At 40.0% G+C, this 16,306-nt stretch overlaps 1 gene segment (V, D, J or C); it reads left to right on the top strand.

Annotated features, from left to right (window-relative positions):
- Nucleotides 1-811: 811 nt before the first annotated feature.
- LOC128099637 (immunoglobulin kappa variable 2-29-like) lies at nt 812-2,013 on the top strand. The segment is given in 3 exon segments: nt 812-860; nt 1,406-1,722; nt 1,999-2,013. Coding segments are annotated over 3 exon segments (381 nt in total).
- Nucleotides 2,014-16,306: the final 14,293 nt, after the last annotated feature.

Raw genomic sequence — 16,306 nt, 5'->3', positions numbered from 1 at the left:
GTGGAAAAAATATGTTTAATACATTTAAGTCTAATCAACCTTGTGCTACCTGATTTAACATATAATCCTCTACTGATTAACATGCCTATATGCAAAATTGAACAGAAGTCTGAAGCAAAAGTAAAGAGATTACATAAAACAAAAGTACAGATACCAGGCTTTATCTTGTTTACAGTAACACATTTTGGGCACCTTAAAGTATAAGTAAAAATTCAATGTGTTTAGCGAAAGCCACCTCTATATCCCTGTTATAACAGCATGACAAAATATGAATTAAACTTACAAAGTGAGATAAACTGTATTTTCAGGTATATGATTAACTGTTAGAAAATAATGTTTTGAAAGAAGAATAGACACTCAAATAATCCTTTTAGGAAAATTTCTGTGAGGGCCAGACATGGAAGTGGCCAACTAGAAGTACAGTCTGAAAGATAGGATGCAATGAATACCTCCCAGTAATTGATCTAGGACTTTCAAGCCTCCTACACACTAAGAAGATGAATTTCTGTTATTCATGCCTCTGGGTCCTTATGTTGGACCATAACATCTTCACATTCCTTCATCAGATAAGCACCAGGAGGCCTCTCTTGAACACAGAAACAGCTTTGCTCATTTTTATCACTTTGTTCTGACTCTGATAAAGAAGGAGGGGCCAGCATGAAAATCCTCATAACTCTTTCCTCTGCCTGTACTTCAGCACTAACCCAGGCCTTTGCATATTACTCCCTAGGGAGGACCCACCCTTCTTAGTCTGAGATAAATGTAGTCCTCTTGTAGTGACTGATTAGTCTCCTTAGACTGGCTCCTCAAAATGAAGTTTCCTGTTATGCTGTTGGTGCTGCTGGTGTTCAGGATTCCTGGTAAGAACACTGAGGAAGGAGGATGGGTAGTGGGGATGAGTCCTGAGTCTTACTGCTGATCACATGGGTTCTGTCCATGTAGAGAAGATGGATCTTATCCTCCAGGATGGGAGCCCTGAGATTTACATCTGTGAGTGGGAGGAACCAGATGGGAAAGAACCTGTATTATAATGAAGATTATGATAGAGATGGACTAGGATGGTCTAAATTATAGCTAGAAACCCTTAGGGCTATTAGTTCATTTTTTCTTTGTTAAAAAGCAAATTTTAGTGTAATAAAGAATTTTATGGTGGCGCACGCCTTTAATCCCAGCACTCGGGAGGCAGAGCCAGGTGGATCTCTGTGAGTTCGAGGCCAGCCTGGGCTACCAAGCGAGTCCCAGGAAAGGCGCAAAGCTACACAGAGAAACCCTGTCTCGAAAAACGAAAAAAAAAAAGAATTTTATTTAATTTAAACATCTAAGTTGAAATAAATATAAAAAAAAGAAATCACAGATTGTTCATGAAGTTTGTCCATGACTTTGTACTTCTCTCTTATTATTTTAGCTTCCAGATGTGATATTATGATGACCGAAAGTCCACTGTCCCTGCATGTCAGCCTTGGTGATCAAGTTTCTATCTCTTGCAAGTCTAGCCAGAGTGTCCTCTATAGTAATGGAAAAACTTATTTGAAATGGTACCTGCAGAGGCCAGGCCAGTCTCCACAGCTCCTCATCTATGAGATTTCCAACCGATTTTCTGGGGTCCCAGACAGGTTCAGTGGCAGTGGGTCAGACACAGATTTCACACTCAAGATCAGCAGAGTTGAGCCTGAAGATTTGGGAGTTTATTTTTGTCTCCAAGCTTCTTATTTTCCTCACACAGTGATTCAGACCTTAACAAAAACTTCCTTTCTTGGGGGGGGGGGGTAACCCAGCTGCCAAATAAGTTATTTATCTGTGTGAGAGAGAGAATGGTGCTGAGAAACCTTATTATTTGCAGCTGAGGGCCTTACACTTCACTGGTCATGCATTTCTGGTCCCATCAACAGCAATAACAATTATATTTCATCTGTCTCAGGAAATTGGTGAACATGTCCTCTCTCATCAACTAGAGACAATAAGTTTAACGCTAAACGAAAACTTACTCTGATTCTATAGGTGTTATCTGCTTAAGTGACTCAAAATTATCGATTAAAGCAGTCAGGAAACTGAACTTATTCCTTTGTTTAACTGTCTCCTGTACTATATTTCTGAGTCAATCTTCTCTTGCTCTGAAGATACACTATGACCATGTCAACTCTTATTAAAAGGAAGCATTTGTTCAGGACTTGCTCACAGTTTCAGAAATTTAGTCCAGTGTCAGGGCAGGAAGAATAGCAACATACAGGCAGACATGGACCTGGACAAATAGCTGAGAATTTTATGTACAGATTTGTAGGCAGCAAGAAGAGCAATCCACTTGGCCTGATTTGGGCTTTTGGAAACCTCAAAACCCAATTTCAATGACAGTTCCTCCCACAAGGCCACATTTCCTAATCCTTTCAAATAGTGCCTTGCTGTGGATATCGCTCTGTATAAATAAACACTGATTGGCCGGTAGCCAGACAGGAAGTATAGGCGGGGACTAACAGAGAGGAGAATTGAGGGAACAGGAAGGCAGAGAGGGAGACTGCCTGGAGCCACAGCCAAGACAAGCAAGATGTAAGGTACCAATAAGCCACGAGCCACGTGGCAAAGTATAGATTAATAGAAATGGGCTAAATATAAGAGTAAGAGCTAGACAATAATCGGCCTGAGCTAATGGCCAAACAGTTTAAATAATGTAAGAGTCTGTGTGTTTATTTTATAAGTGGGCTCCAGAACTGGCGGGACTTGGTGGGAGTTGGAGAGAAATTCTCCAGCTACAGTGCCTGTTACTGCTTTTGTTCTTTTGTGGGACCCACCACCCAGCTCACAAATAAATCACACACAGAGGCCTGTTCTTAATTATGAATACTTGGCCTTAGCTTGGCTTATTTCTAGCCAGCTTTCCTTTATTTAAATTAACACACCTGTCTTTTGCCTCTGGGCTTTCCCCATTCTCTTACTTTTGTAAATCTTACTCTTACTCCATGCTTGCTGTGTAGGTGGGTGGCTGTGTGGCTGACCCCTGAAGTTCTCCTCTTTCTCTGACTATCACTTCTTTCTCTTTCCTTCTTCCAGAATTTCTCATTCTATTTATCTTCTCTGCCTGCCCACCTGGCCTATTTGCCTATTCTTTCTCCTACCTTGCTATTGGCCATTTAGCTCTTTATTAGGCCATCAGGGCTTTTAAACAGGCACAGTAACACAGCTTCACAGACTTAAACAAATGCCACATAAACAGAAGTAATACACGTTAAAATAATACTCTATTACAAGTGCCACTCCCTGATGAGTAGGCATTCAAATCTATGATCCTATGGGAGCCATTCATATTCAAACCACCACATGATATAATTACTTTAGTTGCCACATTTTATGCTATTCACTTAAATTCTATTTTATTAATGTAAATATTGTATACCTTACTCCATTTTGTTTTCTATTAATGTACAGTATACTCACTCACTTTCAGACTATGTTTTTACTCATGAAATGTTTTTTTTTTCTGACAGATTGTTCTGTTTTCTCCATCCAGGTGTTCTTCCTTTTTGACTGCATGATTTCTTCCAATTATGTGCATGGTTAATGATTATATAAGAAATTTTTATGCTAGTATTTACTTGTTGTTTTGAACATTTTTCTATGTTCCAATTTTTCAAGATTTGGTGTTTTTACCTGTTGAGAAAGTTATTTTTCTCCTTCACTTTAATTAATTTTAGTGAATTTAATGCAAACACATTTTTAGGTTAAGTCCACCTTTCCTTTGTTTACAGAGAGTGGTTATTTTTTTCTTCATTTCTGAAGCTTTCTGGTCATCTTATATTTTATTTTAAAGGGAGTTTTTTTATGTTATTTCTTGCTAGAACTTTGGCTATATTACCAAATTATCTCAATACTGCTACCTTTTTATTAAGAAATTAATTTCAGTCTACTTGAATTCTTAAATGTAACTTACCCCCCCCTCTCTCTATCACACACACACACACACACACACACACACACACACACACACACACACACACACTTTATTTTCATGTCTTTTTTTCTTTCTAGGATTTGATATTTTGGATATGTGTTTTCCATTGAACTTATTTGAGTGCCTCTGAGATTCCAGGACTTGTATGTTCATATAGAATTTCATTAAGCATGTTTTCTGTATATTAATCTTTTTCTCCTCTTTCTAGAAAGTCTATATGTATGTATTCACCTAATGCTATACCATATACTACCTACTCTGTTCATTTTTTTATATTTTTATTTGCTATATTATTTGGCAATTTAAATAGCTAAATAATGATTTATTTTAATTTCACTTCATTATGCTCTTTCCTCTCTCACTGAAACTCTATTCACTACACTTACCAACAACTATAATGCTTTTCTTTTCTTTGATTCAGTGAGTTTATTTTTGTTTGCTAGTATGAATATGAGTTGGGGGTTATTTACTGGAACACTCATCTCAACAATGGCTCTAAGGCTAAAGACAATGTGATACCCTTTCCCAGCAACCATTAACTGTTAGTAGTCTGTCAATGAATAGTGTAGAGTTAGCCTCTCCTCCATGAAAGTTGAAATAATGATACACCCAATCTTCTGCAGATCTTGCACTGGTAACCTTGGCAGTGAGTTCAGGAGTGCAGGACAATGATCATATCGAGGATGCACTTTTCACAGGACTCCTTGCTATCCTCTGGTTCTTATGGTCTTTCTACATCCTGTTGTGAGGCATTCCTTGAGCCTGGTGATATGATGTAAATATCTCCTTGAGGATAAGTGTGAGTACTCCACAGTTATCCTTCATAATTTGAAAAGCTGTGAGGTTCTACTTTAAGTATCACCCACTTACAAAGAAAGAATTTCTCTGGTGAAGGCTGACATCATAACAAATCTATAGGCATAAATATAACTATATAGAAGCCAATTTGACATGTTGTCTATTCAGAAAAATACAAGTCGTATGGTATCTCATAGAGCATATGACTTTCCCAGCCATGGAGACTTGGCTTTATGTATTAGATAGTAGTTCTATGCCAGAGAGTGGGTCACAGGTGAAAGGAGAAAGCTCTAAGTTACACCCATGATAGGGATTACTGCATGAGTTACTATCCTGCCATACAGGTCACCATTATTGTAGATTATGAGTTCCACAGCTGTGTAAGACTTGATTAGTATTTTTCTCCACCAGGAGTTTGAAGAGCAACTTCAGGATCATGAAAGCTAGTGAGTTAGGTGGAGAATTTCAGTTGAAATTGTGTCTTTATCAATAGGGATTCATGTTCTAGTTATGGTGGGCAATCAAGAAAACAAACAATAGCCTGTATTGATTCCTGCCGTTGGGACCTTCTTAAAGAGGAACTCTTTATACATGTGCTTCTCTGTAATTGTTACATTGGCCAGCCTGGGATTTGCAGAATGTTCTAGAAAAGTCTGAGCTAGCAATAGCAAGACTCAGTAAAACCCAAACCAATCATCAAAAACATAAGCACTTGTTCACCCTATTCTGTAAATCCTCTGTATTAGGAATATACAAGAAACGCTTTCACTAGGACAGAAAAGAAGCCTGTAATTCTACCTGAGCAAGTGTACAACAGGAAATTAGGACCCTGTTACTGTGCATCTCCCCTACTATATTCATTTCTGAAAGTACTGGTTGTATCTCATGTTCAATTTCATATCCTCATGTGCAGTAACTTTTCTATTGCTAGGATGAAACACCTGACAAAGACAACTTACAAGGGAAAGCCTTTAATTAGGCTTATGATTTCAGATGGCTGGATTTCATGGTGGCTAAGGGAAGGCATGGCAGCAGGAACATGTGAGAGCTCACATATGGATCCATAAGCAGGAGGCAGAGAGAAGCTCATCCCATGATACACCTCCTCCAAAAAGGCCACACCTCATCTCCATTCCAAACAGTTCTACCAAGGCAGATAAAGGGTCAAAAGTATGAGACCATGGGGGTTACCTCATTCAAAATAGCAAACCTGGATACCAAGAAAATGAGAAGGAAGATGCATGTGATAAAGGATACTCACCAGATTTTGATCTTTACTTCAGAAGGGAAAATTCATGTTTCATCATTGTTGAATGTATCCATTACAATGCCCTAGTGTATAAAATTATAATAGAGAATAATGTGCCTTTGCTACAGGCCACAGGAATATATCATAAGAACTCAGCTGGTTATGGCAAAGTCACTACCTGGAGGAATCAGGGAATTTCTCCAGAGGAAGCCAAATCCCAAGGAGTTTTTGGTGTTATTTGGCTTGTTATATATCAGCTGTCTTCTGTTAAGAAAATCATGTGTGCCTTAATAATTTTCCCAATTGACTTTTCCCTAAGAAGGGCTAACAGTGTGGACTGATCACTCTCTGGACATACACATTCCAGATATTTGGAGAACTGCCTCAGGAAAGGCTTTCTCTGGAATCAGATATCTCCCTTGGCCACTTTCAAGGACTAGCAGTAATAACAGCCCACGTGCAAATCTCCTGATTTAAGACAAATTCCACAAGGAGACACCACCTAGGTCAGGTGGATGTTCAGTAATAGCTTTAAAAAATTTAGCGCAGACCCTCCTTTCTTATAGCCTTACTAATCTTATAGACCTCTAACTCCTTATCTAACCACTTCTAGGAATATTTGGATAACCTCCACTGATAGCTATGCTCAGCCAGAACTCCAGTTCAAGCCTCCCTGTAATTATCATCATTGGCAGCATCCAGCCAGGTCCATCCCCAAATGGAGGAAAGTACTTTATCAGAGATACCTCTGTACTGTAGCATGAATCTTAAAAAGTTCTTATTAATAAAATCAAACCTGAGCCAGGTATTGGGGTGAACTGAAAGATCGGAGAACCAGAATAAGCCACAGCTACCTCACCTCACCGGATCCTCAGCTGGTCTTGTTTCCTCAGACTGGAGGCCTCTGAGTCCTCATCCAGAATGGGTCTCAGCTGAACTGCTGCTCAAAAGCCTGAATGCTTAACCAGGCCAAATGCTTAACCAGCCAAATGCTTCTTGTTTCTGGTCTTCACGCCTTATATATCTTTCCTTTCTACCATCACTCCCTGGGATTAAAGGCGTGAGTCACCATGCCTGGCTGTTTCCAATGTGGCCTTGAACTCACAGAGATCCAGAGGGATTCCTACCTCTGAAATGCTGGGATTAAAGGTGTGAGTGCCACCATTTTCTAGCCTTTGTGTCTAGTTGGCTGTTCTGTCTCTGACCCCAGATAAGTTTATTTGGGTGCACAATATATTGGGGAACAGAATACCACTACATTTCCCCTCTTTTTGTCTAAAATTTAAAAAAAACCTTATAACTAATACAAGAAAAATTATATCCAATAAGTATATACAATATAAACAGTCAAGATTACCTTAACGATGTCTAGTCCATTAACATTTGGCAGATTCAGACAAAAAACTCCATTAATATATAACAATATCCAGTCCAGTAACATTTGATAAACTCAAAAAATTTCATTACTTATCCTATTTAAAACAAGTAATTCCTTTTTAAAAGTATTTTTTCCTTTTCATAATATATTCAGTAATCTACCTTTTGTCATTTTTATATTTCCCCCTTTTCTTTTCAGTGTAGATTCAGTGATCTACCTATTTATTCTATTATTTCTTTATCTTTTTTTCTCAGAGTAGGTTCAATGATCTATCTCATATCTATATTCTCTTTTTCTTTTTGCTTTCTAGGGGTGAAGATATCTTTAGGGAATCTTGAAAAGAAAAATTTTAGGTTAATTGTCAAGTCCTGTATCATTTGTTCAGTCTCTGCATGATGAGAAAGTGCAGGGCTTATTTCAAATCCTTGTTCAAGTAGTCTGTCTGGCTGGATCATCTCAGCTAGCCATCTTGAAATTGTCCTAAACAGTTTGTAATCCAAAGTCAATCTTTCCATGATGTTAATCAGCTTAATGGCTTTACCATAGTCCATGTGGATACATCTTTGTGGGGTCTCTTCATCCTTTTGAAGATTTCAAAGTCACTGTTAGGCGTGGTCATGGTTCCCTGCAGACTTTTTTTTTTTGTGCCTCCTCTGTGGTTTGGAGCAATCACAGTCTGATAAATGTCTGTCTCTTGGAACCACGAATGTTCTTCCCTAGAAGAGAAAATCTTCACAGCAATTTCTCCTCACCATTTGTCTTGCCAAACTTTTCCAAACTGACCTTTGCCAATGCTTTCTTGTAACATGATGGTCCTGGCAATTCTTATCTGAACCAGCAGCAGTAAACCCTCTGTCCCAGATAGCAGCATCACAGCAGTCACCAACATGATGAGAAGTAGCCAGGAATGTGGAGCAGCAGCCGCTGCCTCCATGGTTCCACTGCTACTGTTTGTGGCCAGGTCCTGAGCAGAAACTTCTCCTTAGCAAGCCTCCTAGGCCGGCCTCAAACTCGGGATCCTCCTGCCTCTGTCTCCTTCAGCAAATCCTACCGGCATGCCACCACAACTGGCTGAGTGTAGCTTGGGCCTGAGCTGGGGCCCACAAGGCCCAAGGAAAGCAGCTTTTTTTGTGAATTCATACCACAAACGTTGGGCGCCAGATGTAGCATGAATCTTAAAAAGTTCTTATTAATAAAATCAAACTTGAGCCAGGTATTGGGGTGAATTGGAAGATCAGAGAACCAGAATAAGCCACAGCTACCTCACCTCACCGGATCCTCAGCTGGTCTTGTTTCCTCAGACTGGAGGCCTCTGAGCCCTCATTCAGAATGGGTCTCAGCTGAACTGCTGCTCAAAAGCATGAATGCTTAACCAGGCCAAATGCTTAACCAGCCAAATGCTTCTTGTTTCTGGTCTTCACGCCTTATATATCTTTCCTTTCTACCATCACTCCCTGGGATTAAAGGCATGTGTCACCATGCCTAGCTGTTTCCAATGTGGCCTTGAACTCACAGAGGTCCAGAGGGATTTCTACCTCTGAAATGCTAGGATTAAAGGATTAAAGGCCTTTGTGTCTAGTGGCTGCTCTGTCTCTGACCCCAGATAAGTTTATTAGGGTGCACAATATTTTTGGGAACAGAATACCACCACACTGTACTCTCTAGGAACAGACTTAAGCATCTGGGCTACCTGTTTGAGAAGGTCTGGTGGATGTGCCAACTAAGCTTTACTTCTTCCTTTCCCAAACCTTACCTCTAGTTCCAGATCTCCCTTTAACTATCCCCAGAGGCATCTAGCTGCACAGGCTGCCTAGTGACTGAGCACACTTTCCTCCACCCTGAAGAAAAATGGCAGATAGCTTGGACAGATATGAGTCACCGGAAAAAAGAAGACAGTTTTATTTTCTCCCGTTGACCTAGCAACTTATAGATTAACATTTTCTACCAATCATGTTTAAGATTATAGTTGAGCACATAAGAGCCCTCTTCTTAGATATTACCTGAATTTAGCCTTTAGTTAATTCATTTCCCCACTGGTTACTTCCCTTTGTGGTTGCAAATGATAATTAACAGTTATTGCCTCCCTATGTGATTCTTATCACCCCTCTGTTTGACCCTGGAAGTCTGGTTTTGCACTGCTAAGGGAATACTACTTGTAAGTGTATATATACCAGGACTTCCAGGGCACGTGAAGGACAAAGAAGGGAAAAGAGAATGGAAGAACTAGATGGGTAAGAACTTGAGAGGAACAGGAGAGAGAAGGAGATGGGAAAAGAGATGATATGGGAAGGACAAGATGGATGAGAACCTAGAAGGGGCAGAACTAGACGAAGGAATTAAGGCAGAACCTACAGGGGACCACAGACAAGTGTAGAGAGAAATCAGGCTAGAAATGAGCTAAAATATGATAGCAGAATATAAGCTTGTAACTGACACAGAATAATAAAGTTTATGGACTAAGGAGTTTCGTGTACATAGATTCATTTCTTCTCATCAAAGATTAATTATCAGCTGGTTGTAGATTCTTCCTGGACCCGGGGAGGGGACTATCAAGGGGCTAGACCCCCATAGTCCCTGATATGCCTTTGAGCCACTTAAATTCAGGAGATATGTTGAGTGTGAGTGCCAAAAGGTAGACAAACAATATAATATATATTTGTTTTTTTCAGACAGGATTTCTCTGTGTAGTTTTGGCACCTCTCCTAGAACTCACTCTGTAGCCCAGGCTGGCCTCAAACTCATAGAGATCCTCCTGCTTCTGCCTCCTGAGTGTTGGGATTGAAGGTGTGCACCACCACTGCAAGGCTAATACAATATATTTTTTGAGACACAGGTTAGGTAATCTAAGCAAAATAGGGAAATTACTCTCTGATGGGTAGACTCATTTGAACCATATGGGCTTGATCATCACTATCTAAGATCTTCATGAAACACAGATTGTCAGGAAAAGAACAAAGATAAGCATTGGTTGTAGAAACACTATGGTGATATTTTATTTGTATTAAAATATTATTTGTATGTTAATAAATAAAGTTGCCCGGGGGTCAGAGCTATTAGCAAGCCATAGGAAAGCAGGGCAGTGGTAGCGTACGCTTGTAATTCCAGCACTTAGTAGGCAGAGCTGGGTAAGTCTCTGTGTGTTCAGGGATACAGCCATTATTGGATACACATGCCTTTAATCTTTTTTTTTTTTTTTTTTTTTTTTTTTGGTTTTTCGAGACAGGGTTTCTCTGTGTAGCTTTGCGCCTGTCCTGGAACTCACTTGGTAGCCCAGGCTGGCCTCGAACTCACAGAGATCCGCCTGGCTCTGCCTCCCGAGTGCTGGGATTAAAGGCGTGCGCCACCACCGCCCGGCGGTGCCTTTAATCTTAATACCAATCATGGAAAACCTGGAGGCCTATACAGACAGGCTGTGAGGAGGCAGTCATGTGGTTGGGTTTACAACCAATGAGAAGGCAGGACAGGACCTCTATATAAAGACTTTAACACAGGGATAGCTCTGGTTCGGAGAGGTAGGACCACCGCAGGAGGAAGGGTAAGGTTTTAGCTCTTAGCTCTGACCTCTTGGCTTTCTTCTTTGCATTGGTTCTGTGTTTATTATTTAATAAGAAGGTTGGATACATCTACAAAACACTCTCAGGAAAATAATGCTTGACACTTGTCCACTGAGCTGGCTAGGACTGCCTTCACAGGAGATTTAAGAAAGTACGTAATTCAGCAAGGAGTTCAGAGCTAGTATGGAAGATAACTGGATTTGCTAAACCCATATTGCAAATGTTTTATATTAGGCCGGACGCAGTCTGGAATATCTGAATAATTTAGGCTAGCATGAAAGCTGCAAAAATAGCACCAACTAGAGTCCCTAAACCCAGAGATCCAGCTCTAGAGGTGGCCTAGAATGCAGGAGCACGGATATAGTGGCTTTTCCCTCAGGATCTGACCAAGCAATAAAGGGAACATCACCAAGCTTTTCAGAGGTGGAAAGGTATGTATTGGTCCTGAGGCAGAATATAAGAATGAAGAGACTGGATGATTCATGAACAAGACTGGATTATGAGGGTCATGTGGAGGAATTTCAGCTATCCATATCCTGTACTCAATCATAACCTTTTTATTCTACTCAATAAATTATTTTATTTCAGAAGAGGAATATAAACTAATTTGTTTTCTCTTAAACACATAAGTCATTAATTAAGTCCAAAGATTATGGAACGTCATGCTAGGTCATTCTGATTATGTCCATAATGTTATCCATGCCCTTGACCTTAACATGATATTGAATTCCTGTGTCTCTAGTGTAGTGGTAAAAAGTGAAAATATTCAAGAGAAAATATCACTACCGTCAAAACTTTATAGTTTTATTTGACTAAAAATATGCATTCTGTATTTCCTAATTAATGAATAAATTATGAATGATAGCTTAAAATATTAGGAAGAAAAATTAAAATTCTACATGTTATGTGTAATTTTAAAGCCCACAAGACACTTTCACTTAAATGGTCTTCTCCAATTTATCTGTGTGTGTGTGTGTGTGTGTGTGTGTGTGTGTGATGTGTATTTGTGTTACTAGATTTAAAGCCAGCATCTTGCTCATGGGTGGTATCTTAGGGTTTCTATTGCTGTAAAGAGAAACCATGACCACAGCAACTCTTTTAAAGTAAAGCATATAATTGGAGTGTCTCATTTAGAGTTCATGAGTTCAGTCTATTAATATCGTGGTTGGACACGATAGCTTATAGGCACACATGGTGCTAGAGAAGAACCTGAGATTCCTACATTTTGCAGGCAACAGGAAGTGAACCTGTGGCACTGGATGGTATCTTGAATATATATGAAACCTTAAAGCCTACCTCCACAGTGACACACTTCCTCTAACAAAATCACACCTACTCCAACAAGCTAATGCCTCCTAATAGTGCTACTTTCTCTTGGGGCCATTTTCTTTCAAACCACCACATTCCGTTCCATGGCCCCCAAATGTTTGTAGCCATATAATGCAAAAATGCATTTAGTCCAAAGTCAAAAGTCCCATAGTCTATCACAGTCTCAACAACGGTTAAAAGTCCAAAGTTCAAAGTCTTTTCTGAGATTCATATCATCTCTTAACTACAATGCCCTTAAAAACAAAATTGGAAAAACTTTCATATATATCACATACTTCCAATGCATAATGGCACAGAATATTCATTACCATTCCAAAACATAGGAAAAGGAACATAATGAGGAAATACTGAACCAAAGCAAGACCAAAAGCCAGCTGGCAAATTCCAAATGTTGTATCTCCATGTCTGATGTCAAAATGCTCTTCAGATCTCCAAATTCCTTTAGCTTTGTGACTGAAATATACTTCTTTTTCTTGGGCTCTTTCCACTCCCTGTTAGCAGCTTTCCTCAGCAGGTATCTCATGGCTCTCACATCTCCAACATCTTTGGGTCTCCAAGGCAACCTAGGCTTCAACTTCACAGCTTCATGCAATGGCCTCTCTGGACCTCCATTCGGGGACACCACTGACACGTGCCTGGCCTCAGCAGCTTTCCTTAGGCATGGAGGGAAATTCCATAACCCTTTTCTTCTATCCCTGACTCAAAAACTGGAAGCACATGGCCAAAGATGCCAAGTTCTGCTGCTTTCTGGGACTGGAACATGGCTGCCTAAATCCATTCCATTTTCATCAGCTTTCTGTTTTTGATAATTTCCTTCATTGCCTAAGCTTGGCTGTTATGGAATTTTCTCTGTAATCCAGGTTGGCCTATTACTCAGTGATCTATCACCTTCTACTTTCTGAGTGCTGGGATTAAAGACATTCACAAATACACAAGGTTCTAATCTTTTCTTTAATTCCTTTTCAAAAGTTGGAAACTTAGCTGCGTGGGATCTTTCCCTGAAGTCACCACTCCCTTTATTCCATTTCTTAATCTTTTTACTTTCTTGAACACGGATTTAGATCCATTCTCCTTTTTGGTGTTCCTTTTCTCCTTAAATTTCACATTTTGTAATTTACTCTGCTCAGCTTGCTTCTTTTCATTATAAATCTTCATTAGAATTAACACTAGTAACCACACAACTATACTAGGCTGTTTTGAGATTTCCTCTGCCAAAGGAATTAATCCAAAACTCTTCAATTTAGCCTCAGGCAAATTCTTCAGACAAAGATAAAAGAAAGCCACATTCTTCACCAAAATATCATAAGAACTTTCTCTAGGCAACATACTGAAATTCCTTTCTTCTGAAACATTTTGGGGAGCCTCCCAAGTTCATCAAATCATGCTCAGTACCACTGTCTTCCATGTTTCTATTTGTATGGCCCATTAAGCAGCACTTAAAGAATTAAACTGCTTTTCTAACACAAACTCCAAAAGTCCAAATTCCTCCAAACAAAAACATGGTCAGACCTAGCACACTAATACCCTAGTCCCTGGTACTAACTCCTGTCTTAGAGTTTCTATTGCTGTGAAGAGATGCCATGACAATGGCAACTCTGGCAAAGAAAACATTCAGTTGGAGCGGCACACTTAAAGTTTAGAGTTTCAGTCCATTATCATCATGGTTGCACATGGTAGCATGCAGTGTAGGCAGACATGGTGCTGGAGAAGCAGCTGAAAGTCCTACATCTTGCAGGCAACAGGAAGTAAACTGACACTGGGTGATATCTTGAGCATGTATGAGTCCTCAAAGGTCACCTCCACAGTGACACAATTCTTTCAACAGGACCACACCTATTCCAATAGAAGATGTAGTTTTATTGGAATAGGTGTGGTCCTGTTGAAGGAATTGTGTCACTGTGGAGGTGACCTTTGAGGACTCATACATGCTCAAGATACCACCCAGTGTCAGGACCACACCTATTCCAATAAAACTACATCTTCTAGCCAGGCGGTGGTGGCGCACGCCTTTAATCCCAGCACTCGGGAGGCAGAGCCAGGCAGATCTCTGTGAGTTCGAGGCCAGCCTGGTCTACCAAGTGAGTTCCAGGAAAGGTGCAAAGCTACACAGAGAAACCCTGTCTCGAAAAACCAAAAAAAAAAAAAACCCAAAAAACAAAAAACTACATCTTCTAATAATGCCATTCCCTTCAGGGGGCATTTTCTTTCAAACCATCATTGTAGTCAAGCCCTCTACCACTAAGCTAAGTATCTAGACCCTTCACAGTTTTCAACTGATAAATGAAATAGCTTAAATTGATTAAGGCAATACATGTACAGTCCATCACCTTAAGACTGAAAGTTTTACACACTATGTCGCATCTTGCATTTCCCTTTTGTTTATTTTTTTATGCTTGAGATTATAATTTAATTGCAACATTTCTCCTTTTCCTTTCCTCTCAAAGTTGTCTCATGTAATCTGTCCAAACTCTCCCTAAAAATTATGGCTCTTTTATCAATTGCTATTGCACATATGTGTGTGTGTGTGTGTGTGTGTGTGTGTGTGTGTGTGTGTGTGTGTGTATGTGTGTATTCTTAAATATAACCTGTTAATTCTATATAAGGTTGCATGTATGTGTGTTTTGTATAACTTTTAGGCAGTGGACACTCAATTGGTATGTTTTTCCCTGGGAAGCATCACGACACCCATGCCCATATTTACTAAGTTGCCTGGAATCCTTTGTCTCGGGTTGATGCCTCATGGGCTTTTGCCAGTGCAGAGTGGAACGTTCATGGGCTTCCTCCTTGTTCAATGTTTATTTGGCTGATTTGCAGTCTTGTTGGTGAGACTTAACATCTCTAGCTCCTGATACTACTAGGTGACACAACCCCACCTAGAAGTCCTTGGTCCCCTGGCTCTTACAATCTTCCTGGCCCCTCTTCTTCACTGTTCTCTAATCAGGTGTGTGGAAGTGTTTTGTAGATGTATCAATTAGAACTAGACTCCACAATTTTCCGTTTTGATCAGTTATAGTTTTCTGTAGCAGACTCTGTCTGTTGCGAAGAGAAGTTTCCTTGATGAAGGGTGAAAACTACACTTATCTGTGTGTATAAGCACAAATATTTTTTCATATTTTTGTTAAATTTATGTTGGTTTAGAAAAGTATTACTTTAAGATTCACCTCCATAACCATAATTTCACTAGCACTGTTTTGTTGCCTAGGTTTCCAGTACTTAGAAAGAAAGATATCGCTCTTGTTGAGCAGCAGTTAAGTCCGATTAGAGAGTCATTGGTTATTTCCATGTTATGTGTGCCACTACTGCACACATATTGTTATTGTGCCATGCTGCTTGTTGACGTGGTTCATAAGCTTAATAGCTGGATACGACTTTTGGTTGCCTCCCTTCTTTGGAGTAAAGCAGGGAGATGCTGCCCCCATTACAGATCCTTGGACGTCTTCTCTTCTAGATTTTAGGTAGGATTGTTATCAAAGTCAAAAAGCAGAGAATGGTACATAAAATATTTTATATTTGGAACTCTTCATGTCGCGTCTGCCTCGACCAGCAAGGAAGACACAACACCGAGCTCTTCTTCAAGCTGTTTTTTATTCAGGACTTTTCAAAATCTGTGTCCTTTGTTCTTCTCCCCTAGGGAGAGCCCGCCCAGCCTTATATAGGTCTCAGACCACCAGCCATCATGCGCCACATGGGATTCCTGGATAGGTGCACGTATGCCTTAGCAAGCCGAAATTTAAAGCCAAGCCAAATAAGGAGTTGTTTAACATAGAGAGCACTCGCCATCGGGAGGGCGGGGGGCGAAAGCCAGAGCCATCTCAAGAATGCAGCTTCACGCAGCTCTCTACAGTTCCCCCTTTTTGTTTTAGACAACAGGCAAGAGTAGAGGTTTGATCTCTGAGAAAACAAGAACCTGTACTAATGCTATCCAGGTGTCATCCACCTAGAGAGTACCAGACCAGTTTAGCATCCTTTTTTCAGAGGCGGGAGATAGATGCCAACCCGCATGCAATCAAACATGCTCTTCTTGAGGTCAGTGTTATTTCGACCTCAAGTGCAGTGCC

The sequence above is a fragment of the Peromyscus californicus genome, unplaced genomic scaffold (assembly GCF_007827085.1).
Source record: "Peromyscus californicus insignis strain IS unplaced genomic scaffold, ASM782708v3 Scaffold_6__1_contigs__length_162567912, whole genome shotgun sequence".
Lineage (NCBI taxonomy): Eukaryota > Metazoa > Chordata > Mammalia > Rodentia > Cricetidae > Peromyscus > Peromyscus californicus.
The sequence above is the reverse complement of the archived record's forward strand: the minus strand, read 5'-3'. Positions and strand labels throughout refer to the sequence as shown.